We start from the raw sequence: 25,145 nt of genomic DNA on the forward strand, positions 1-25,145 counted from the left end.
TATGGTTTGTTAGTTATAGAATAATGTTATATAAAAATGATACGTAAGCACGTTTTTTAAAGTTTGAGAGGGAAAACTACATAAATCATACATTTTTTCATAGGCCTAGCTTTTATTTTTGGCTTATGCTTATATTTTGAAGTAGTTTATAGCTTATTTTTTATTAGTTGATAAGCTTTTTTTTAAGTATTTTGATTAGCTTATATTCTACAAGTTGATTATGTGTCTTAATAAGTTGTTAAATCTATCATTCTTTAATTTGTTATAGTAATAAGTTGCTTCAATAATTATTAATCCACCATCATTTGAGGACAAATAAGTAACTTATACACCCTTACACAAATAAGCTTATTCAAATAAGCTAAAAAAAACCATCTTTAAATAGGCTTCTTCAAATTAGCTTATATAAGCTCATAGACATAAGAAGCCCTGCTTGCGGTGCGCACATATGATGTATATATGTGTGAACTCTCGGGTGGGCAAAAGTGAAATTGCACTAATTTTGACGTTATTTTACTAATCTCGTGAAAATAACGTTAAAAGTGACGGACGGTTAATCAGGCATCATGTAGTGGCGTTGATAGCCTAAAGACAAGGGTACATGCACCGATCAGCCGGTGTCCCGATGATTGAGTGCTATGTGCCTTATGTCCAAGGCTTGATGCAAAACTACTATCGAGCCGGGGGTCTCACCGGAAGCAGCCTCTCTATCCTTATAGGATAGATGTAAGGCTGTCTACATCTTACCCTCCTCAGACCCTACCATAGCTTTGCTATTGATGGGATATACTGAGTACGATGATGATGATGAAGCTCATAGACATAAGCTTAAAAGTCTAAAACAAACACCAAGTTAATCTTATTTGTAAAAAAAAATGGCTAAAACTTTATTATAAAAGCTAGGCCAAACACCCCCATAGTAATGTCATATCAAAATTATATTTCTAACAAAACAAACAAACATACCAAATAAAATTTTAGAGTGAGCAAACAATTATTAAAGGCTTGAAGAGTAGCATGGAACAAACCTTTCATTCATCGTTAAAGATGTATCATGATATAGGCCAACAAACTTTATGCATTCACCATGCGTCATACCAAACCACAATATATTAACATATATACAAACATAACCCCTTTTTAATAAATTAAAGTATACATGTGAAAAAAATAGTAATAAAAAGACTACAATCCACTAATAGTTCATGTAGTATGTTAACTTTTGCACTTTCTCACTATGGGAAAAAATAATAGTTTTAATATAATTTACGTTTGCAACTTGTAACGCGTTTGGTCCATAAAACTAACTGACACTAAGGGTATGTTTGGCAAAACTAGCTGGTGGCTGGAAGCTGAAAGCTGGTGGCTGAAAGCTGTAGCTAGTAGCTTTTAGATTTATTTAGGTGTTTGGCAGAGTAGCTGTAGCTTTTAATAAACTATATAAAATGACCAAAATGGGCATAACGAAAAAAAAAAGATAATACTAAGCATAATCTCACACACACATACTAGCAGGAAGCCCGCGATTCGTGACAGATGTGAAGCACGATCACATTACTCTTGGGTTTAGTATTAGTTGATATCACAGGTTGATCTCGAGCATCTTTAATCTTGGATTCAAAACTTTTAAGTTTTAGCTAAGATTATATTCACTAAACTTGTGATCATGAGTATCATTTTTTACATAAACATGAGATGTGACTGTATTAAAATTTTCAAGGTTATATACTTCCTAAATTTCACTTACTATCTGACAAGCATGTAACTGTAAATTGTAACTTAAATATCTACAACATTTTTCTTTGAACTGCAATGTTAATAACATTCAGTTTTCAAGATTATATACTTTCTCACTACCTTTTCCATCAAAAATATGAAAGGAATACACACATCCTCACAAAGTTTTTGTAAGTGGCCAAAATCAAAAAGAGGGTATTTTCTTGTGATTGTTTCACCGGGCGTTGGGATAAGGGGGGGCTACGAAGGGTGACTTCTTGGTCGTATGACATGTGCACTGACTCAGTCCGTTGAGAAGTATGAGGTAACACAAAAACTACCTTTAACCTGGGTGACTCTCGTTATAGTCAAAACACACATGTAAATATGAACATGTCGCCTTTGATAAGGGTAACAACTAACAACCCCCCTTTTTGAAAAATTGTAACAAAATATCATCTTGTGATGCATATGAATGCCCACATATCCCCTCATCTTTTCCTCACACAGTCATAATCACTAGTGTTTGTATGATTGACAATTCATTTAATGTTAGAGAAACACTTTACACCATTTTATTCTAGCTATACATCACTACCATTACAAGTCAACCACTAGTTAGAGTCAAAACAAGTAATGGAGAAATCGCTCCTACCACGTGGGACTTCTTCTTGTATTCAATTCAATGAATGGGGAAATTGTCCCAACCAGGAACAACCACTCAGGGTTTTTCAAACCATATGTTCGGTTCAATGTGCACATGTTTTAAGACCAAGAAGTCGTCTTTGATAGATACATCAACCCCGTAAAAAATACAATCGTGTGATGCATGTATTAGATGACTACCCACTTACAAATTAACAAAAATCCCCTCCTCTCTTCCTTACAAGTAATAATAATAATAATCACTCATGTGTAGATGATTGTCAATCCATTCAATGTTACTATGTTAGCTCATCACATTAGATCATTTTCTTGTTGTGATAGTCTACTACCATTACAAGTTGACTAGTGTTGAATATGCGGTTACATTTTTCTTTTACAATCATGTGCTACTCAACCCCAATATGCCTTTGTATTGCGCTAAGATCCTAATACCCAAAGGACTATGGAGGCATTGCATTCGCTGCCATGAAGTCCGAATAAATGTTACAAGTCACAACTTTATCGTTTATCGTTCATACTTCATAGCATGTTGAAAACGGATATAAATAGAGTAAATAACTAATACTTTTCATGCTCATACGATGAATCATTTATTATTAGAAAACATCACTCTCATTAAACTTCCGAAACACAAAATCTATTTATTATCATCACTAATAACTAACATATAGAGACATTAGATATACTAAAAAGATATTTAGGATGATTTTCTTTTATGCAAAGTTACTATAAAATATGAGTTCATATATATCTTACTTTCTATACACTTTTCCTTGTAAATCCATCCTTATCTAGAAACAAAAGTAAATTAGCCAAATTACAAATTAAATAACATTATAAAACCACATGTAACACAAGATAAAATTCATTACCACCTTTCCTAACAAAAAGTCACCTAGGAAAAATGAATTTCAAAACACATAATAAAAAATAAACACATATGTAACACGAGTTGAATTCATGAATCCATATGTTCATAAAAATTTACTGCACCCAAGGTCAACATCATCAGTGCCACGTGGTTGGAACCATTCCATTTCTTCATATAAACCTCCTTCATCGTCCCCATTGTGGGTACCCTAATTTAATCTTGATCATTAAAGGACCCTACAGGTAATAATAATTATTATTATGCATTTATCATTTACTTCTCCACGATCATCTTTTGTTGAAATCTTGAAATGGGTCTTGAAAATCTTGCATTTTGCATTATGGGTTTTGAATATTTTGCATTTTGTCATATGGGTTTTGTTTGTTTGTTCCAAATTATAAATGGGTATTGAAAATCTTGCATTTTGGTATATGGGTTTTGAAAATCTTGTATTTTGGCATATGGGTTTTGAAAATCTTGTATTTTGTCGTATGGGTTTCTTGTATTTTTTTATGTGGATCTTGAAAATCTTACATTTTTTTCATATGGGGGTTTTGAAAATCATGCAGTTTTTCATATGGGTTTTGAATATCTTGCATTTTGCCATATGTGTTTGAAAACCTTGCAGTTTGCCATATGAGTCATGAAAACCTTGCATTTTGACATTTGGGTTTAGAATATCTTGCATTTTTTATATATGGGTTTTGAAAATCTTGCATTTTTTCATATGGGGGTTTTGAAAATCTTGCATTTTGCCATATGGGTTTTGAATATCTTGCATCTTTTTCCTATGAGTCTTCAAAATCCTGCATTTTGCCATATGGGTCTTGAAAATCCTGCATTTTGTCATATGGGTCTTGAAAATCTTACAGTTTTTCATATGGGTTTTGAAATCTTGCATTTTGTTATATGGGTCTTGAAAATCTTGCATTTTGCCATATGGGTCTTGAAAACCTTGCATTTTGCCATATGGGTTTTGAAAATCTTGCATTTTGCCATATGGGTCTTGAAAATCTTGCATTTTTTTCATATGGGTCTTGAAAATCTTGCATTTTGCCATATGGGTTTTGAATATCTTGCAATTTTTTTATATATGGGTCTTGAAAACCTTGCATTTTTTCATTTGGGTTTTGAAAATCTTGCATTTTTTTCATATGGGTCTTGAATATCTTGCATTTTTTTCATACGGGTCTTGAAAACCTTGCATTTTACCATATGGGTCTTGAAAATCTTGCATTTTGCCATACGGGTTTTGTTTGTTTCAAATTATAAATGTGTTTTCTTTATTCTTGATCCAAAAATTCAAAATGGGTTATTTAAATCTTGCAGCTTGGTTCATGGATTGTATTTGCCACAACTTTAATAATCTTATTTACATATAAATGTATAATATACTCTTTTTATTGATGATGATGTATATAATATAAAGTTATAAACCTTCACTAATGGAGCTTTGTTACCACCAACATTTGCGGCATGCATTGAGCTAGTTGTAACATCTAAATACAGCTCTTGTTATCTGCTAGATTAATTATTTAGTGGGTTCATGTGGAATTTAATTCAGTGTGGGAACAGATAGGGATGTTTAACCTAACATGTTTAATGCTGAGATATATTATGAAAGTTGACAATTTTTTTTTTTATAATCAGTAAATATTTTAATATGTTTTTCTTACATATCTCAGGTTAAACAAAAAGGTTGCTGATCTCAAAACACAGCTAACACTTGAATTGTTTACGCGTATAATAATATATAAATAGTTCATCGCGATTCGTATGTCAATGTCACAAATATGATGAAAGATGGTTCTTCAAGGATCTTTAAGCTTTAGTGGCAAGAAAATGGATAGTGCTCTTTTCATTGAATCTCCTTCTGCAAATCACGAGTTTAACAGGCCCGACCCGAACTTTATCGGGCCAGAATCTCCGTTGCCCGACGCTGTTATGAACCAACATCTTGCAGCATTGAAGCTGCAGAAAACATATAAAAGTTTCAGAACCAGAAGACAGTTGGCTGATTGTGCAATACTTGTGGAGCATAGATGGTTAGTACTAATGTTTATGCATAGAGTACAAGTCATTTAAAGTGGGATTATTAGTATTGAAAGTTTGATTCTTTTTTTTTTTTTTAATGTAGGTGGAAACTGTTAGATTTTGCGGTGCTTAAGTGCAGTTCGGTTTCATTCTTTGAAATTGAGAAACCAGAAACCGCAGTTTCTCGTTGGTCAAGAGCGCGAACCAGAGCTGCAAAGGTACAGATTTAAAACGGGCCGGGCCTTTTTATTTTATGATTTATTATAAGATTATAGATACTATAGTAGTTCATATTTAGTAATCTAATTTTGTGAAAAAAATGACCCATTTGACATGGTCAACCCATTCGACCCGTTTGAGCCATAACCTTGGCGATAAATGGCCCGTTTGACATGGTCAATCCGTTTGACCCGTTTGAGGTAACCTTGGCGATAAATGGCCGGTTTGACCCGTTTAAGATAACCTTGGGTGATAAATGGCCCGTTTGACCCGTTTAAGATAACTTTGGGTGATAAACGACCCGTTTGACCGGTTTAAGATAACCTTGGGTGATAAATGAACCGTTTAAGTACCTTGGCGATAAATGGCCCATTTGACCCGTTTAAGATAACCTTGAGTGTTTAATGACCCGTTTGACCCGTTTAATATAACCTAGGGTGATAAATGACCCGTTTGACCCCTTTAAGATAACCTTGGGTGATAAATGACCCGTTTGAACCCTTTAAGATAACCTTTAACCTTGGCGATAAATGACCCGTTTGACCGGTTTAAGATAACCTTGGGTGATAAATGACCCGTTTAAGATAACCTTGGCAATAAATGGCCCATTTGACCCGTTTAAGATAACCTTGGGTGATAAATGACCCGTTTGACATGTTTAAGAATTAAGATAACCTTGGCGATAAATGGCCCGTTTGACCCGTTTAAGTCAACCTTGGCGATAAGTGGCCTGTTTGACCCGTTTAAGATAACCTTGGCGATAAATGGCCCGTTTGACCCGTTTAAGATAACCTTGGGTAACAAATGACCCGTTTGAGATAACCTTGGGCAATAACTAACCCGTTTGACAAGGTCAACTCATTTGACCAGTTTTCTTAATAGTTACATTTTGTAATTTTGCAGGTTGGAAAAGGTTTGTCACAACATGCAAAGGCATGTAAACTTGCTTTACAGCATTGGCTTGAAGCAGTAAGTCTTTATATTCTTGTTTACTTAGAATACGTTTTCGAATATAATTTTGTGATATAATTTTTTTAAATGAAAACAGATTGATCCCCGACATCGCTACGGTCATAACCTTCATTTTTATTATGTCAAATGGCTTCATTGCCAAAGCAGGCAGCCCTTTTTCTACTGGTAAGATCAAAACCAACCGAAACATAAATTATAAAATATTAATGGATCGATTCGGGTTGTGTGTTATCCCAAACGGGTCAAGTCAAAAAGTTTAGCTAAACATGGAACAACTCAAATGGGCTCACACATATATAAAAAAAAAACTAAACTTTGTAAAAAAGAAGTAATCGCGGGTCAACCAGCCTAGCCCATTTGACCAGTTCTAAGAAAAACCCGTTTCAACCCGAGTCTGTTTTGACCCGTTATCTAGCCACCTCTAAGAAACATATCAAGTTGACTAAAATGCATATTTTGTGACAATATTTTAGGCTTGACATAGGAGAAGGCAAAGAAGTGAGTATTGACAAGTGCACGCGCACAAAGCTTCAACAACAATGCATCAAGTATTTAAGTCCCGTAAGTGATACATATCCGTGCTTCTGCGTATAGGTTCTTTAAGCAAAATACACTCAACAAAAATAGAAAAAAAAATATTTTTTTTTAATTTTTTTTTATAAAATTTCAGATAGAACGAGAGGCTTACGAGGTTACCGTGGAAGACGGGAAGTTAATGTATAAACTGAGCGGGAAATTTGTTGACACACGAATGGGCCCTGCTAATTCCAAGTGGATATTTGTGCTTAGTACATCAAATGTTTTATATGTTGGGAGAAAACAGAAAGGCAAATTTCAACACTCGAGTTTTTTGGCGGGTGGAGCTACATTGTCGGCTGGACAGTTGGTAGTTACAGACGGGATCTTGAAGGTGCGTTTATATAATATCAGCGGCGGAATTGGTCGGGTCGGGTAACGGATCAAAAGTCAAACGGGCCGACCTGAAACACTTTTTATTGTAATTTATTGTGGCTCGCATTTTGACTTTTTATGGTAGTGTTTTGGCTTAACCCGTTAGAGATAAAACATAACCCGAATTGGCCCGTGTAAACGGGTCGTGAATCGGGAGCATAATGTATTAAAATGTGGTTAATATTAGTCTCGTGTTGATAGGCTGTGTGGCCTCACAGTGGACATTACCTTCCAACCGAAGAAAACTTTGGCGCGTTCATGTCGTTTCTTGAACAACATCAAATTAATGTGCAAACTATCAAGGTAAGACAATATCAAGTGACTTGTACTTGATGCATTAAAAGTTGTACACTGCTAAAGTATATGTTGATCATGCAGAAAAGCCCAGATTATGATGAAGAAGTCCCCAATGAAACAGTGACCGGATACGAGATGCGAAACTGTGTATCCGAGCCCAGTATCTGTTCGTCTACAGAAGAAACCGGGCCCACGTGCAATGATCACGTAAGATTGTCAACAAGTTCGATGCCAACGATCACTAAACTTGAAATCCCGACAAATAAAGACATCATTTTGGCCTTCCAAAACAAAAAGCCCGATCCCAGGCCCGACCCTGAGCCCGAACCCGAACCCGGGCCCGATAGCAGTTCAGAGAACGATGACGAGGCAGCCGAGGAACTGTTGTCGAGTATTCAACTAATGGCATCAAAACGAAACCTTTTCGATTTCGGTGAAGAAGCGTGTGCGGGCCCGATCCCGAAAGAGAAGATTATGCAAAGGATAAATTCACATAAAGAAACAAAGTCTTTTCAACTTGGTAACCATCTTAGTTGTCGATGGTCAACGGGGGCGGGCCCACGAATCGGGTGCGTACGGGACTACCCGTCCGAGTTGCAGTTTCGGGCTTTGCAAGAAGTGAGTTTGCCACCTAAGCAAACTGCTAGTTCTAGTAATGGTAACCAAGAAGTAATATGATGAAGAAAGCTTATTCTCTGGATAATGTAATCTTTCCAAGTATAGAATAGCTATGAGAAACTGTTATTTTAATTTGGGCTTTTTATAAATTTTGAAACTTTAGATTAGGAGTTATGTTTTAGGTATTCTTTTTTGTAATAATATGTGTGCTAATTTATGTCCTTTTTTATATTAGTAACTTTTGGTTTGTATCAGCACTCAAGATTGACTCGGTAAAATCATGAATCAGGTATCTTAAGTGAGCCCAAGCTCAAATTGGTGCTTCATATACGGCGTTTGACTAGGAGCGTGACCCTAGACGACACCATTACTGGATATAAAAATAAAATGTATTAATCTAAAACTGTAAAACTATCAATATGTATAAAAAAGCTATCATATATACATAACATAATTATATAGTTATATGATTAATAAACAAGCCGAGATCGGGTTGTTTACAGCCCTACTCGTTCTTTCGATCAAACACTTCACACATTGCCATAACTACAATTGTATAATAAACCTTTAAACGTTGAAGCCGCTAAACAAGAAGTCAACTTTTCATCTTTATTTTGAAAAATAAAAGTCAACTCTGGTTTAACTCTCATATGCTTACATTTGTAGCAAGGAAGCTAAGGATACATTTTTAGCCTTTATTAGGCTGTATATTATAATGAACAACATATATTACAAAAAATTTGAAAGAGAAGAATAATCAGATGAAAGGGAATATGATGTACTCTGCGTAAAACAAATTCCATATAAAACGGTAGTATCCCGCTATCGCCTCCTGCAAATCAACAAAAAGTCAACAATAAAAGTCAACATAACATAAACAATAATCTGAATCTATCTACGTTACCTGAGTATAATTGGCACGCTCAAGTACCCAAACCTGCACAAAGTCAAACAAAGTCAACAAAACAAATGTGACCGGTTAGATTAATCTAAACCGAGATTAAACAAACCTGGAAAATCAGACAGGAAGCCAAGATTGCATGAAACGGTATCATCAAGCTGCTCCTGAAAGCCTGCACTTAAAAGATAAAAAGGTCAAACGGTATGAAAAAGCCTTGTGGGTCGACCCACACCATTAAACCGCACATTCACCTGAGGGATGTATAATGCTGCAAGGATGGAACCAATGTAATTGATCAGAAGAAGCCCGGACCCGAGTAATGCAATGTTTCTTACTCCAAGTTTTGTTGCAAAAGTAGATATCTGAAACCTAATTTATATAAATAAAAAAAATTAATAATTATTGCAAAATGTTTAAACTAAGAAAAAAATGAAAAAAAAAACTTACTTTCGGTCACCCTCTACATCGGGAAGATCTTTAGTAATAGCGATTACTAAAGCAAACATCGTAACAAATGTTGTGATAAAAGCCACCGGTGAGCTGTGTAATTTTAAAAACTAATATTAAAATAAAATATAACGCTTTTACACATTATTAAAATAGTAAAACATATAGTGAGAATTAACCTCCATTGAAATGTCAATCCAAGAGCAGCTCTAACCGCATAATACACGCCAAAATTTAGAAGAAAGCCTCTCACCTAAACAAATAAATCATAAGTCACAAATACGCCAAATTATGATAACTTTAAATCATAATTACTTCAAATAGAATTTAAGTACCGTGGCGATAATAAGAAATGCAACAACAGGAAATCTCTTCATTCGAAGTGGCGGAACCGAATAAATGGTGCCCAAAAACAGACCAAAACAATAAAGGGAAGTGATGAACGGGCCGAAATTCAGCCCGACAATAACAACGCCTACGATCGCAAACGATAGCACCAAAAACCATGCTGACTAGACGGAGAGATCACCCGCAGCAATAGGTAAATAGGGTTTGTTCACCCTGTAAATATTATTTCAAAGTTACATTAAAATAGAGTTAAGTGCCATTTTATTATCTATGGTATGGTCAACTATGCAACTTTGGTACTTATTTTTTATTTTGTGTAAATTGCTACCCCAGTTTCAAAAAACTTGCATTTTTAGTATTTTTTTCTAACCCCGTCTATTTTTTCCGTTAAGTCAGAGATAATTTGGTAACTACGTTATTTTCTTTGTTTTTTCCATTTCTTTTAAACGCTTATATGTTGTAAACGCCAAATCCAAAATCATAACATCAAAATCCAAATCCTAAATCCCCAAACCCTTTCTCCATATCATCATAGGGTTTGAGGTTTTACGATATTTTGGGATTTAGGATTTGGATTTTAATGTTTTGATTTGGGGATTTAGGGTTTATAAGCTATAAACGTTTAAAAGAAAAGAAAAAAACAAAGAAAATCACGAAGTTACCAAATTATCCCTAACTTAACGGAAAAAATAGACGGGGTTAGAAAAAAAATACTAAAAATGCAAGTTTTTTGAAACTGAGGTAGCCATTTGCACAAAATAAAAATATGTACTAAAGTTGCGTAGTTGATCAAACCACAGGTACTAAAATGGCACTTAACTAATTAAAATAAAACACAAGTTGTATTGTGTTAGGGGTTAAAGTTAAAATACAAAGGGAGACAAAAATGAGAAGTGTGAGAAGGATTTGTGACCACACAAAAAACCCCTTAAAAATAAATTCAAAAAAAGTAATTAAAAAATCATAACTCAAAATATAAATAAAAAATGAAAAAAATTAAAAAACTAAAATGTTTCCGCCATCATTCCCGTTCAAAAAATAAAATAAAATAAATTACAAAAAAATAAAAAAAAAATTGACGAAAAGACACAATGACGAAAATGAACAAAAGACACAATTATAACTGAAAAAAGACACAATAGATCGCAAAATATAACACAATGCCGAACAAATTACAGCACAATGTTGAGTAATATAACACAATATAAAGAAAAAAAGCGACAATGTCAAGGAAAAAAGACGCAATCAATGACGAAAATAAACATAAAACACAATGATAAACAAAAAGACACGACGACTTTTTTCACTTACCATTGTGTGTTTATTTTTTATGAGAACGAGAAAGACGATGAAAACATTTTTGTGTTTTTAGTTTTTTCGTTTTTTTATTAAATTTTGAGTTATGCTTTATTTATTTATTTTTTTCTAATTTTTTTAGGTGTTTTTTTGTGTGGCTACAAATCTTTCTCATTTTTGTTCCTCTTTGTAGAATAATTTGACCTTGTGTTAGGGTATACAATATGATATGCTTACTTATCAATTCCAATATCATAAATCTGATTGATGCCGACTATATAACCGTTCCCGCAGATAAGAGCAATGAGACCCGAAAAGGCTTTGAATAAAAGCGACCACCGAATCAGGTTAGGGTTTTCAAGCAGTGCTCTAGATACTAAAGACCTATCAACGAAACACATTAAAATTTTTATTAATTTTAGATGTCATAAAGCTTGTAATTAGTCAACAATTAGTGGTAAATGCTTACACTGATCCTAATGCTGTTCCGCGGATAGTGTGGGGTCTTAAGAATCTCCAGAACGCGTCTTTAAAGTCTGCGACTTTGTTCATGGTGTGTGGGATTCAGCAGCACCAGCTTGATTGCAAGCCTGTTGGTCAAAATTGTATTTTGAGGATTTTATTGCAATAATAACAAAGGTTAAAACCGTTGTAACACAAATTAGGGGTGAGCAATAACTGAACCAAAAACTGAAATACGTTATTGGTTTTGTTTTGTACCCTCGGTTTACCAAACTGAACCATTCATATTTTCTTATATTTCTATCTTTAATACCTCCAATTCATGCATTTCAAAGAAATAATTTTTAAACCAATTTTGGTTTCTGTCATTAACTGAAATTAACCGAAGCAGACTGCAGACCGACAAACTAACCAAATAAACCGAATCTCATCATCATCGTACTCGGTATATCCCACCAATAGCAAAGCTTTGGTAAGCATCTGAGGAGGGTAAGATGTAGACAGCCTTACCTCTGCCCCATAGGGATAGGAGGCTGCTTCCGGTGAGACCCCCGGTTCGATAGTAGTTTTGCATCAAGCCTTGGACATAAGGCACATAACACTCAATCATCGGGACACCGGCTGATCGGTGCATGTACCCTTGTCTTTCGGCTATCAACGCCATCACATGATGCCTGATTAACCTTCCGCCGCTTTTAACGTTATTTTCACGAGATTAGTAAAATAACATCAAAATTAATGCAATTTCACTTTTATATATATTATATGCGCGCACCGCAATAAACTAGATTAGTCTATGACTTCGGTTTGTGTTAGGGCCAACAACGGAACTGAATGGAGCCATGAACATCGTCAAATAGATCAAGTTAGGGGTGTAAACGAACCAAGCCAATAGCGATTTTGACTAGAATCAAGCTCGGCTTGATTTGACTAACAACAGCTCGAGCTCGGCTCGGCTCGTGAGTCGTTTATTCAGGCTTGGGCTCAGCTTGTTTATTATTTATTAATAATTATATTTTTATGCATTTTTATATATGCTAAAAAAAACCTTAACGAGCCTAAGCTCGGCTTTACAAAAGGCTCGTTAAGGCTCGACGAGCCTCAATGAGCTTTCCATACAAGTTGAGCTTAGGCTCGATTAGGGGTGCAAATGAGCCGAGCTGCTCGATATCGGCTCGTTAAAAAGCTTGTTCGAGCCGAGCTTTATCGAGCCCGAGCCCGAGCTCAAGCCTAAAAATAAGCTCGTTAAATAAACAAGCCCGAGCCCGAGCTTTACTTATCAAGCTCGAGCCAGCTCGCGAGCCTGCCATTTATATAATTTTTTTAAAATATATATTTAATAATTATTAATTAATAAATATAATGTTATGAAAAATAAATAAAAATAAATAAATAAATAATATATTCTTTGTACATAAAATTATAATAGAAAAAAATATATAACATAATTATAATTATATAAAAAAATAATTGATAAGTAGTAAACGAGCTGAGCCCGAGCCGAGCTCGGGCTTGGCTCGGCTCGGTTCGGCTCGGCTCGGCTTGGCTCGGCTTGGCTTGGCTTGGCTTGGCTTGGTTTGGCTTGGCTTGGCTTGGCTTGGCTTGGCTTGGCTTGGCTTGGCTTGGCTCGTTTGCACCCATAGGCTCGATAACTAAATGAGCCTAATCTGAGGCTCGGGCATTCGAGCTTTTTACCAATCCAATCTCGAGTAGTTTGCACCCTTAATCGAGTTTCAAAGCACATGAAAATGTGGCAGTTTTCTCACCTAAACACTAAATTGAAATTAATTAATCAAAATTTCATCTAAATTCTAAACTTTTCTGAACTCATATAACAGATATTATTGTTAACCAAAATCAAGCTCAACACCACCGATCGCATCAAATTAACAAAATTTAATAAAAACCCAGATCATAATTCACACTAATTTATCACAATTGGAGTTAATTACACATACCGTAATGCAAATTGGGTTCGTGGGTTTGTTCGAAACAAGATTCTGGGTTCTTCTGGTGATTAAGAATCTGGGTCTTGCAATTGAGTTGAAATGGGTGCCACAGAGGTTGCATTTGGGGTTAATTGGTGGTTTGGTGTGACGTGAAGAAGAAGATGAAGAAGATGTAATTGTACCGTACAGTTGCAGGGTAGAAGGTGAGAGTGATGATAACTCCATTGTGATGTGAGGGGGAGAATCAAGTAAAGACTAGTGGCCATCTCCACTTTGGTGGGATGGTAAAGGCTTAGGCCTTTGGGTGAGAGGTCCAGGGTTCGATCCCTGGCAATGACGGTTTATTATAAACAGTAGGAGGCAAGCTTAAACATTCAAAAAAAAAAAAAAGTAAAGACTAGTGGTTGGCCATTTGTTTGTCTTTTTCAGTGGTTATATTATTAAGTTGAGGTGCACTAACGGGTCGGGTAGAAATCGGTTTTGGATATAGTCGGGTATTTAACCGGACTTTTTTTAGATTTTGGGTATGGTTTGGCCGGGCAGAAATTTGTTTCGGGTATAGTCGGGCATTTGACCGGGCTGTTTTTGGGTATGGTTGGGTCGGGTTTTAATTGGGTATAGGTGGAACTGGTCTGGCGGGTCTTGATCGGTTCTGGTTCAGAGAAAGGTCTGGGGAGAAACCCAATACCAGGTCGTCACGGGGTTGAGTCCGAAACTGGGTATTTTGTGACCTTTTGAAAATTTGTTTATTGTTTTTTTAAGAAAACAATTTAGCAAATAAGTCTTTTACAAAAGCTTCAAAATAAAGCGTTTTCAACGGACTTATTTGCCTTTTGAAAGCAAACAAGTAATTTTCAATTTTTTTTCTTCCATCGTAGTTGTTTATTCATCTATTAGTTTTTGTTCTTCATAATTTGTTGAAGTGTTTTTTGAGATTCGGCTCGTGGAGAAACCAATTTTGGAGATTTGGTTCTTGTGTTTTTTTATTATTGCAAGTTAAGGATTGCAACTACGATTTTTCGTGAAATCTATAGACTCCCTGGAGGTTTCTATATTGATTAATGTTACCCATCATCGAAGATACCGTTAGAAGCTGATAAAGTGATTGTGGGTGGTGGAGTGTCATGAGTGTAGTAAAACAAAGACAGGGTTAGTGTTGGAGATTATGAATGACGGGTAAATGTTATTTTAAATATATATGTTTTTTAATAAATTGATAAAAAAAACAAAATACCCTCATATGCATTGCACAAGAGATGTGGCTGTATTTAACGAAAATATAACGTTCGTTAATGGAAATGACGAGAATTACAATACGTGTTGAAGTTTAGGGACGTTCATCACTCCTATTGAAGTTAAAGTACATAACACGAAATTACTACTATATACATTTAAGAAATTTGGTGCCGCAAAGTCCCTATTTGGCCACTTTGCGGCACCTTATTGGTCAAGGTTTTTTTTTTCAAGGTTTTTTTTTCCCATTTTTGGTTTGCTTTACTTCCGATCCATAACAAACGTAACAAAACCGGTTGAATGTCGGTTTTGTTTTTAGTTTCAGTAATGTGACAAACACGACGGAAAACGACCAATTTCGTGTAGACTCGCTGCATTTTGTTTTAGTTTCAATACCATAACGAACGAAAGCCGACCGAATGCCAATATTTCTTTTCTGTTTTAATTTCGGGACCTTAACAAACGTGACAGAATCCAACCAAATTTGCAGAAACCCGCCGCCTCAATTCCCAGGATCGACAACGATCGGGTTTTACCAACGTCACCCCATTGGTCCACCTCAATTCTTATAATCCATTTGTTTTAGTTCCGGCACAATAACACATGTAACCAAAACCATTCTAATTCATATCGACTTACCGCTTCAACGCTTGGATTTTATACCGCCCGGGTTTTACCGAACTGTCCCGGCGCGGGAACACTAGTTTAGCATAAACATAAATGATGTAATTTGCAATATACTCTAATCACAACATACAATATTAACATTAAACATACTTTATCATAATTGCATGAATACCTATAAGGCTATAAATATAAGTTTAGTTCAATCCAATAAATAGTGAAGCAAACAAGAAACACAATGTGTAGCATTCCCATAACCATGTGTCAAGCAGATTTGATACGTGCCAACATTAACCTCTACACACACTAGAAGTGTCACTAAAACAACTACATGACATACTAAGAGGATCAATGTAACTTGTACACGCGCATTTGATATGTGCCAACATCAACGTTTACGCGGCCGGTTGATCACTTTTTTCTGAAACAACCCAATAAGTGATTTCGGTAACATGTCTTGAGGAGAATGAATGAACGGATAAGATGGGATACCCACTGCTGCAAACACAAATCAAGTTATATTTCGTTACACATAAAAGACTACAATTCTTCTTAACATTAGAGAGGTCAAATTAGTATTATAAAAATATATAACTATTATTTTTTTTAGAACGGAGCCGTTTTTTTAGCCACCGCACTTTTCAAATTGGAGAGTCATGTTGCTCCACATTGGTCAAACAATATTGTCTTAACCGGGCCAATGTTGGCTTCAAAGCTTGGATTGAGCGTTTTCCCGGGAAACCATACCATCGGCTGCCACTTGACTGTCGGTGTGTCGCCACAAGAGCAGAACTCTCTGATGTAACACAAGAGCCAATAAGACAATAAGACCGTTCGTAATGGCAGCTTTGCCACCAACGTTTGGGAGGAAAACGCGGGGGGTACACCCCCCCCCCCCCGCGTTATGTAATTTTATTTTTCCGAACGTTTTGTATAAAACGCTAGATCTGGCTCAAATATCAAAAAACTATGCGTTGGGGGTTACCTTTGGAGATGGAGATGGGTTACTATTCACCGCCGGTGAGTAACTCCGGCAGCTGCTATGGAGGAGGAGGTGTTGGAAGGAGACCTTGTTTTCTGATTTGGCTTCGAGCTTGCGGCGGCGGAGGAGGCGGCTGCGAAGAAGGAGGAGGTGTCTTGGGTGTTGGGTTGGTGTGTTGGTGGATAACAAACCGGCGAAGAAGGAGGTTTTAGATTTGGTTTTGGAATGAAAAGGAAGAAGATCTGATTTGGTTGGTATTTTTTTAATATTAATGTAGTTTTTTAATTATATATTTAATTATTTAAATGATTTATAATTTAAAAAAACAAATAAAATTAATAGTGATTGGGCGCCACGTGGCGCATAACCCCTGGTAGTGGAGAGTTATGACTACAGCCTGTTTTTGTACAAAACCATAACTCTGATTGGGCGCCACGTGACGCATAACCCCTGGTAGTGAAGCTTTACGACTACACATGGTCTAAGTACTTTTCAAACTCAATTCCAAACATGCTGCAAAGGGTAGTATTATGATTAAAGCATATACTCACATGTGTTACTCCTAGTTGGAGTTTGCAAATGGCTTGTTCGTTGGGATTCACTGAAAAAATCATGAGTAACCGAGGTATTAGAATTGGTCTGATCAATGCTGAATATATTATAGTCTCCAGAAGGATCATCGGAGTTATCGTTTCTGCTGAATATATTATAGTCTTCATCTGGATATTGGGAGTCGGTTCTCCTTAGTTTGTTAAAGTATCCATGAAGATGTTTGTCGATTATGGAAGACGACGGCATTGTGCCATTTTGCATTGCCAATGCACGATCAAGCTGAGCCACAACATCCGACATAGTTGGCCGTCTCCTAGGATCCTTTAGCAAACATTTACTCAAGATATCTACGAAACTTTTTCTACAATTTGGAGCAATTTCACCCACAATGCTTGGATCAATGATACGCTTAACACTTCCATCACTTATCTTTTGTTGGATCCATACGGCAAGGTCGGTGACATCTGGATTAGGGATGATGAACCCACTCGTGACGTGTTTCCCAGTCAGCAGCTCCAATAATACAACACCAAAAGCGTATGTATCTGTTTTGGTTGAGCATTTGTGGGACATACGGTAGTGAGGATCTATGTAACCCTCGGTACCATGAACAAAAGTTGTTTGTGCCTCACCGTGGTTTGCAGGGATTGTTTTAGATAATCCTAAATCTGACAGTTTAGCATTCAGATCATCATCTAATAAAATGTTGGAACACTTTACATCAAGATGAATGACCGTATCTGAGTGTCCAGTGTGAAGATATTGCAACGCTTGTGCAGCTTGAACACATATGTTAAGGCGTTGCGCCCATGTCAAACTAGAGTTAGGAAACTTGAATAGTTGTGTGGCAAGGTTACCACAAGACATATACTCATACACCAAGATCATCTCTTCATTCTCGTCACAATAACCCATTAGGGTCACAAGGTGAGAGTGACGACACATCAAAAGCATCTCGATTTCGGTACGGAACTGTAGAACCCCTTGCCTTGATCCTGGTTTCAAACGTTTAACCGCCACATCAGTCATGTCCCATCCGATGCAAAGCATACCCTTGTAAACCTTTCCGAAACCTCCTTTTCCGATGACTTTTGACTCATCGAAATCGTCGGTAGCACTTTGTATCATATCCAAGGGGTATTTTTTGCATTCAGAAACTAGGGACATATTGAATGCTAACTCAAGTTGGCACTAGCTGTTGATATATGATGGTGCAAATGAAATAATATGTTTAATTACATGTGAAAGTGGATTGATGGTATTGTGAGCTCCATGTGAATTATTTATATATGGTGATTAGCCAACAGGAGAGTGGATCCAGTCAACTTTCACGTCAACTCGTGACCGATTCTACTTAGTGCATGTTTATATCAATCACTCTTGTTAAGTTGGACTTGTATACTTCAAAACTTTAACTTTATATTTATGTATGTTTAAAGTTGTGGTGTTAAATCAGCCACATTTCTAAGGCGGCTGATTGGATTTTAATAATCATAATTTAAAGCAGTTGGCTGGTAATAATTTTAACTTTGAAAATAGTTGTCATTGGTCTCAACTTTCATACTATTTGTTTTCATTGGACATCCGTTAAAAAAACTTAACAACGTTAAATTTTTTCCAAATTTCAAAATGATATGTTAGGGTTTTTGATCGGAATAGGAATACGAGTCGATTGATGTAAAACTTACATTAAAATGGTGGTCCAAACGACTAAAGGATGCTTCAATTCCGGTGTTTAAACTTTTAAGTAACAAAAATCAAGTTGTTTAAAGTGCCGTTTCGAGTTAAGTTTTACATCAGTCGATTCATATTCTCATTCCGATCAAAAGCCCTAAAACATCAATTTAAAATTTGAAAAAAACTTAACATCGTTAAAAAAATTTTAACGAATGACCAATGAAAACAAATTGTGTGAAAGTTGGGACCGGTGACACCTATTTTCAAAGTAGGAATTATTATCGGCCATTTGCATTAAATTGGAATTATTAAAATCCAATTATTATCCACGTTTATTGAGTTATACACATCAATAATTGAAAATTTAGAGACCAAGTCAATCTCCACTTTCCTTTAAACAACCAATGAAAAAAGCCTTGCTAGAGTGCTACACCGGGTAACCCAATTTAACAAGTGGCAACGAACACTCATGATCACAAACAACAAGGCCTGTTGCGAAAAACTCAGTTGAGATCGGATTTAAACTTGAGACTTTGCGGCTTTTAGCCCAAAACTCAGTGTTATAAAAATCGCTAGTCGGGCAGTAGAGTGGGACTATCGATTAATCGGGGTTTAATCGGAATTTATCAGGACTAAACGAGATTAATCAGGATTAATCGACAATTAATCAATGATTAATCAACGCCTAGTTAGGATTTTTATAACACTGCCAAAACTTTGATTCCCCTTGGATGCTAGTTGAGCTTGCTAAAGCTCATCGGCTGTTTGTGGTTATCTGATTGGGAACTTTGGTCATCAACAACATATGGAAGTTTGTAGGCAAATTTCTAAAGTGCATAATGAAAAATTAAAAAAAATAAATCTCTTTTTTATTTAATTGTAGTACTTAACTAATTATCTAAATTCTAAATGTTGGTTGGCAAAACGTTTTTAAGGGTATTTTTTTTCCGTTCCGACATGCTTATTTTCATCGACGTTCTGGCATTAAGATTTTTAATGGTCTCATTTTATACAAATAATCTGAATATTATCAACCCCCATCCAGCACACGGGTTTGTGACGGTTTCGCTTTTTTATATAAAGTTTCGAATGTGATCAACAATGTCAAGGTTTAATTTTTTTATATACAGTTAAGCATTTTGTCAACATGTTCACGACAACATTTCGACATTTGTTTTTTTGTGGTCTTACAACCACATTGCAATGCGTGGTTTCATGGAAACTTCTCGATGTTATTTTTTTCACGTTTTATTTCATTCAATGTCCAGGTTTACATTGTGAGTTTTTTCATGGTTTAACACCGAACCGGCTCTGAGAAGTGAATTTTTTTTTTGGGACGAAGACGAAGTATTTTTGGGCCTTAAGAAATATTTTGTTGCGTTTAACAATCTAATTTTTAAATGAGCTTACTTGATTATGATTTTGGTTGTGTAAATAACTGTTGTATAAAAAAAAGGCCTAACATGTCTCAAATGAAACTAGAACCCACAACCTTTTGGTTGAAAGTCATGATCCTTTGCCAAGCAAGCTACTTGTTATGTTATTGAGTTTAAACATTAAATATACATATCGTTTTTCATGAAAATATATATAGTTTTTTTAAAAAAAATTTGGGGCCTAATGGGGTGTCGGGTTAGGGGCCGTCGACCACCCAACCCCACCCTAGTTTAGGCCCTGGTGTAACATCCCAACACAACGCGGGGTCATTAATACTAGCATTTTTATATATAAAAGTGATAAGTTCGTAATTAATTACTACAAATTGTAATTTTAGTTATTAATGAATAATGATGTATCTTAAGTAGGGGAGTAGCTTTTTGGGGAGTAAGAAAAGTTGAAGGATGGAAATTGCCAAAAGTGAAAAGCGGTATTTGAAATACCCGATCTATACCCTGAAAAATATACAACACTACTTAAAAAAGTGTACCCCCTTAGAAAACTCAATCTATACCCAGAAAAAACTCGAATATAGGGTTTTTTCAATACCCGAAAGTAGGGTATTCAAATACCCGATTTTAGAATACATGATTCTATACCCTACCCGAACTCAAAGCCGGTGCATAGGGTATGGTTTCAATACTTGGGTATTGCCAATACCTGTTTTTCCAAGTTCCAGTCGCACTCGAACCCGGTTCTATATTCGGAACTAGAGGTGTACAAAAAACCCGAACCCAGAACCGGTTTTTATTATATCTGGGTTTTTTAATACCCAAAACCGTACTCGACCATACTCGTAGGGTATGGCTAGGGTATGTATATAAGTACCAAAACCCGTACCCGGACCGGAATTATACCCGATAATACCCAAAAACCAGAACCGGTTCCATACCCGAAACCGGGTTTTTCCAATACCCGAAACCAAGTTTTTCAAATACCCAAAAATACCCTTAAAATACCCCTAAAAAGTGTAACCACTTAAAAATCAATCCATACCCGAACAAAATATCCGAAAAAAAGCATCCTGACCCGAACCCGATGCATATGGTATTGTTTTCAGTTATAACACCTGGACCCGAAACCGACCCTATTTTTGCCAATACACAATTTTCTAATACCCGATCATACTTGAACCCAGTTTCATACCCGAAACCAGGTATTTGAAAAACCCGATTTTTTCACCTATGCTCGAAACCATGTATAAGAAAAACCCGATTTACACCTCTAGTTTTAAGTTAAAACCCAGCCCAACAAAACAATAACAATTAACAATAACCATTTACACTTGAAAAGCCCAATAAGAAGGCCCATAAAGCCACTATAAACTCAATTAGGGTTTACATCTTCTCATCCTCTAATATCTCTGAAGAACTAACTAAACAACCAGCAGCCGTCTTCATTTTCAAACCCTAACTCAAGGTTAGCATTAACCTATCAATTCCATTACAATTCATCATCATCATATTATTATTATTATTATTATTATTATTTTAACATTTTGTGTGACTGATTCAATTTTGAATTCATTTACTGTTATAGAGAATGGAGGTTTTACCGCCACTTGATGCTGCTGGTGAAGACGGAAAGTCACACAGCGATGTGTTGCTGTTCAACCGGTGGACTTACGATGACGTTCAGGTTAATAATATTATAAGTTAATTAGTTAATTCATCATCAGATCTGTGTATTGTTCGTGTATAATTTTGTATTAGTCTGTAGGTAAATTAGGTTAAAATGATTTCAATTACATGTATTTGTTTGTGTATAATCCATATTTTGGCTTCATTTTTTAAGTAAACTAGCTTCAAGAGTTTTTTGTAGATTATTATTATTATTATTATTATTTCTTAGTTGAATTATCAACTGATTTATGATGATTGTATGAGAAATTTAAATGAGACAGTAGGCTGTTTATCACTTAGATTTATGATTATTATTATTGCTTAGTTGAATTATCAGCTGATTTATGATGATTGTATGAGAAATGTAATTGAGACAGTAGGCTGTTTATCACTTTAGATTTATATATAAGTAAACTTACAGTCAAAATATCGGTACCGATAATATCGTCAATATAGACCGATATATCACCAATATCAATGTTTTAATGTTTTAAGTTTTTAAGTTTTTAAGTTTTTATTATTAATTGTTAGTGTTGAAATGTTAGTGTTTTAAGTCTTAATTGGTTCTTACTTGCTACGATTGTTTGTGTTTTGCAAGTTTCAAAGGTTACGCCCTGCTTGCGGTGCGCGCATATAATGTATATATGTGTGAACCCTCGGGTGGGCAAAAGTAAAATTGCACTAATTTTGACGTTATTTTACTAATCTCGTGAAAATAACGTTAAAAGTGGCGGAAGGTTAATCAGGCATCATGTGGTGGCGTTGATAGCCGAAAGACAAGGGCACATGCACCAATCAGCCGGTGTCCCGATGATTGAGTGCTATGTGCCTTATGTCCAAGGCTTGATGCAAAACTACTATCGAGCCGGGGGTCTCACCGGAAGCAGCCTCTCTATCCCTATGGGATAGAGGTAAGGCTGTCCCTCCTCAGACCCTACCATAGCATTGCTATTGGTGGGATATACTGAGTACGATGATGATGAAGGTTAATTAGTTAATGGTAGGAAAATACACATAATTATTAAAAATGCCAAAAAACATATAAATCAATGACATGAATTGGTCAACTTGCAAGTAATAGTAATCAAATGTTCACAACACTTTGCATAATTTCTAGCAAATACATATATGAAGCAAAACAATTAATGCAGAAAAAAATCAGCTATCGATGTAGGACCATTTTTGAGATATCGGTTATCGTAATGCGATATGGGTGGGATATCAGTAGATTTGATATCACGTAAAACTCTTAAATTTATAAACATATGAATTTTGTCTGATAACATATCAACTGATATCCACCTCTGTCTCACTGCGATAACTGAGATCTTAATTATGGTTTTTGATCGATAGCCGATATTTTACTGCATTAACCGCCTAGCTTCAGATATGTATTTGTTACAACGTATGTAAGTGTTTAAGCATTTGTCTACTGTTATTTGCAAGTTGACTGATTCACAAAATTGTTTTGTTTGTTATTTGGCATTTTTAATGATTATATTTAACAAGTATGTAAGCATAATAACACTAATTTATTGAGCACATGTATTGTTATGTATTTGATCATATTTATTTGCAAGTATATGAACATGTAATTTGTAAATATATTCAATATTTATTTATTTTGTGAGGGTATAGTTTGTATTTTTTTTAATATTTTTGAAGTTTTTTACTCTTTTTTTGCAATAACTTGTATAGAGTCTAGTTACTATCTGAATCACTAACGATGAGCCTTGTTTTTTGGCTATGACTATTTCATTTGCAATTATTGGACAAGTTGAAACAGAGGATATGAAAATAAGTTCTGAATCAATAATCAACTTCTGTATGATTTAAGATTCAAAGTCATGAATAGACAGAACATTTTTTTATTTGCAGGTGTCTGATCTTTCTGTTGAGGATTACATCACTGCCACCGCTTCCAAACACCCGATCTACATGCCTCACACTGCTGGAAGGTACCAAGCTAAGCGATTCAGGAAGGCTCAATGCCCCATTGTTGAGCGTTTGACCAACTCGCTTATGATGCACGGGAGAAACAACGGTAAGAAGTTGATGGCTGTTCGCATTGTCAAGCATGCCATGGAAATCATCCACCTTTTGACCGATGCTAACCCCATCCAAATCATCGTTGATGCTGTCATCAACAGGTAGTTCACTTATATTTTTATTAAAACTCGTTTGACTTATATAGACACATGATGTTTTTTCTAATAATTTATTAATAAATATAGTGGACCAAGAGAAGATGCTACTAGAATCGGTTCAGCTGGTGTTGTGAGGCGTCAGGCTGTTGACATCTCACCGTTAAGGCGTGTTAACCAGGCTATCTACCTTTTGACCACCGGTGCACGTGAGAGTGCGTTCAGGAACGTTAAGACTATTGCTGAGTGCCTTGCGGATGAGCTTATCAACGCTGCTAAGGGTTCTTCAAATAGGTACATTTTGAATAAACGCTTGTTTTTGTTTAAGGTTGTTTTAGTTATGTTTTGATGATGGTTTGTTGTTTGTTTAAATGTAGCTATGCTATTAAGAAGAAGGATGAGATTGAAAGAGTCGCCAAGGCTAACCGTTAAAGAAGATTTAATGTTAGGGCACTCGGTTTTGGATGTTGTGTTTTTTTCGGATTTATGAAAAAGATTTAATTATTAAGACTGTTGCCAGCTTTTGTTATGGATTTTGTTGTACCTTTATTTGGTGATTTTCTTATGTTAATCATATGCTTGTTAAGTAAAATTTTGCATTTCTATGTTTATTAGTATGTTAAAATACTGACTTACAGTTAGAGGTGCACAAAAAACCCGAACCCGGAACCGGACCCGAAATAAATTCCCGGAACCGGTTTTTCTAATACCCGAACCCGACCCTACCCGTAGAGTACGGATAGGGTATGCATTTTGGCACTAAAACCCGAACCCGAACCGGACCCGATTTGTACCCGGTAATACCCGAAAACCCGATTTGTACCGGTAATACCTGAACCCGGAACCGAGTTTTTCCAATACCCGAAACCGGGTATTTAAAATACTCGATGTATACCCGAAAAATACCTTAAAAATATCCGAATAATACCCCTAAAAAGTGTAAACTTTAAAAAAAATCCAATCTATATAAAAAAAATATCGGAAAAAAACTCGAAAAAACCCGTAAATAGAGTTTATTCAATACCCGATAATAAGGTATTCAAATACCCGGTTCTATACCATACCTGAACCCGATGCATAGGGTATGATTTTTAGAGACAATACCCGACCCGAACCCTTACCCGGTC

The 25,145-nt window shown here is 35.7% G+C and overlaps 3 protein-coding genes and 1 pseudogene across 5 annotated transcripts; 2 read left to right on the forward strand and 2 right to left on the reverse strand.

The window, feature by feature from the left end:
• Positions 1-4,910: 4,910 nt before the first annotated feature.
• LOC143571638 (IQ domain-containing protein IQM6-like) lies at positions 4,911-8,593 on the forward strand. The gene is made up of 8 exons (XM_077057014.1): positions 4,911-5,298; positions 5,391-5,505; positions 6,410-6,475; positions 6,555-6,643; positions 6,952-7,039; positions 7,149-7,388; positions 7,631-7,732; positions 7,808-8,593. Exons 1-8 carry the CDS (start codon positions 5,057-5,059, stop codon positions 8,402-8,404), a joined length of 1,539 nt encoding a protein of 512 aa, XP_076913129.1. The 5' UTR covers positions 4,911-5,056; the 3' UTR covers positions 8,405-8,593.
• Positions 8,594-8,923: 330 nt separating this feature from the next.
• LOC143571651 (homogentisate solanesyltransferase, chloroplastic-like) lies at positions 8,924-13,991 on the reverse strand (annotated as a pseudogene). The gene is made up of 10 exons (XR_013142132.1): positions 13,757-13,991; positions 11,806-11,926; positions 11,574-11,720; positions 10,028-10,253; positions 9,872-9,945; positions 9,693-9,785; positions 9,497-9,614; positions 9,355-9,417; positions 9,249-9,281; positions 8,924-9,176 (listed from the first exon to the last, which is right to left on the reverse strand). The product of XR_013142132.1 is annotated as a homogentisate solanesyltransferase, chloroplastic-like (transcript).
• Positions 13,992-15,930: 1,939 nt separating this feature from the next.
• On the reverse strand, positions 15,931-18,595 carry LOC143571650 (putative receptor-like protein kinase At2g39360). 2 transcript variants are annotated; one of them, XM_077057022.1, is made up of 2 exons: positions 17,138-18,595; positions 15,931-16,099 (listed from the first exon to the last, which is right to left on the reverse strand). In XM_077057022.1, the coding sequence occupies exons 1-2, from the start codon at positions 18,303-18,305 to the stop codon at positions 15,993-15,995; spliced, it is 1,275 nt and encodes a 424-aa protein (XP_076913137.1). In that variant the 5' UTR covers positions 18,306-18,595; the 3' UTR covers positions 15,931-15,992. The 2 variants fall into 2 exon arrangements, with proteins under 2 accessions (XP_076913137.1, XP_076913136.1); XM_077057021.1 differs by having other exon boundaries at positions 15,931-16,102.
• A 2,984-nt stretch (positions 18,596-21,579) lies between these two features.
• LOC143571652 (small ribosomal subunit protein uS7-like) lies at positions 21,580-24,594 on the forward strand. The gene is made up of 5 exons (XM_077057023.1): positions 21,580-21,671; positions 21,792-21,890; positions 23,753-24,024; positions 24,109-24,312; positions 24,396-24,594. The coding sequence occupies exons 2-5, from the start codon at positions 21,795-21,797 to the stop codon at positions 24,448-24,450; spliced, it is 627 nt and encodes a 208-aa protein (XP_076913138.1). The 5' UTR covers positions 21,580-21,671; positions 21,792-21,794; the 3' UTR covers positions 24,451-24,594.
• The last annotated feature ends 551 nt before the right edge of the window (positions 24,595-25,145 follow it).

The sequence above is a fragment of the Bidens hawaiensis genome, unplaced genomic scaffold, assembly GCF_021521415.1.
Source record: "Bidens hawaiensis isolate Kalapana, Puna unplaced genomic scaffold, B.hawaiensis_p1.1 tig00025457_1, whole genome shotgun sequence".
Taxonomy (NCBI): Eukaryota; Viridiplantae; Streptophyta; class Magnoliopsida; order Asterales; family Asteraceae; genus Bidens; species Bidens hawaiensis.

Coding starts and splice junctions, on each gene's coding strand:
- LOC143571638 (XM_077057014.1), top strand. CDS start 5,057: ATGGTTCTTCAAGGATCTTTAAGCTTTAGTGGCAAGAAAATGGATAGT. Junction 6,644..6,951: donor AGGCAGCCCTTTTTCTACTG/GTAAGATCAAAA, acceptor ACAATATTTTAG/GCTTGACATAGGAGAAGGCA. Junction 7,733..7,807: donor TTAATGTGCAAACTATCAAG/GTAAGACAATAT, acceptor TTGATCATGCAG/AAAAGCCCAGATTATGATGA.
- LOC143571650 (XM_077057021.1), bottom strand. CDS start 18,305: ATGTCCCTAGTTTCTGAATGCAAAAAATACCCCTTGGATATGATACAA. Junction 16,103..17,137: donor TCCAACTAGGAGTAACACAT/GTGAGTATATGC, acceptor TTGTGTTTGCAG/CAGTGGGTATCCCATCTTAT.
- LOC143571652 (XM_077057023.1), top strand. CDS start 21,795: ATGGAGGTTTTACCGCCACTTGATGCTGCTGGTGAAGACGGAAAGTCA. Junction 21,891..23,752: donor GGACTTACGATGACGTTCAG/GTTAATAATATT, acceptor TTTTATTTGCAG/GTGTCTGATCTTTCTGTTGA. Junction 24,313..24,395: donor GCTAAGGGTTCTTCAAATAG/GTACATTTTGAA, acceptor GTTTAAATGTAG/CTATGCTATTAAGAAGAAGG.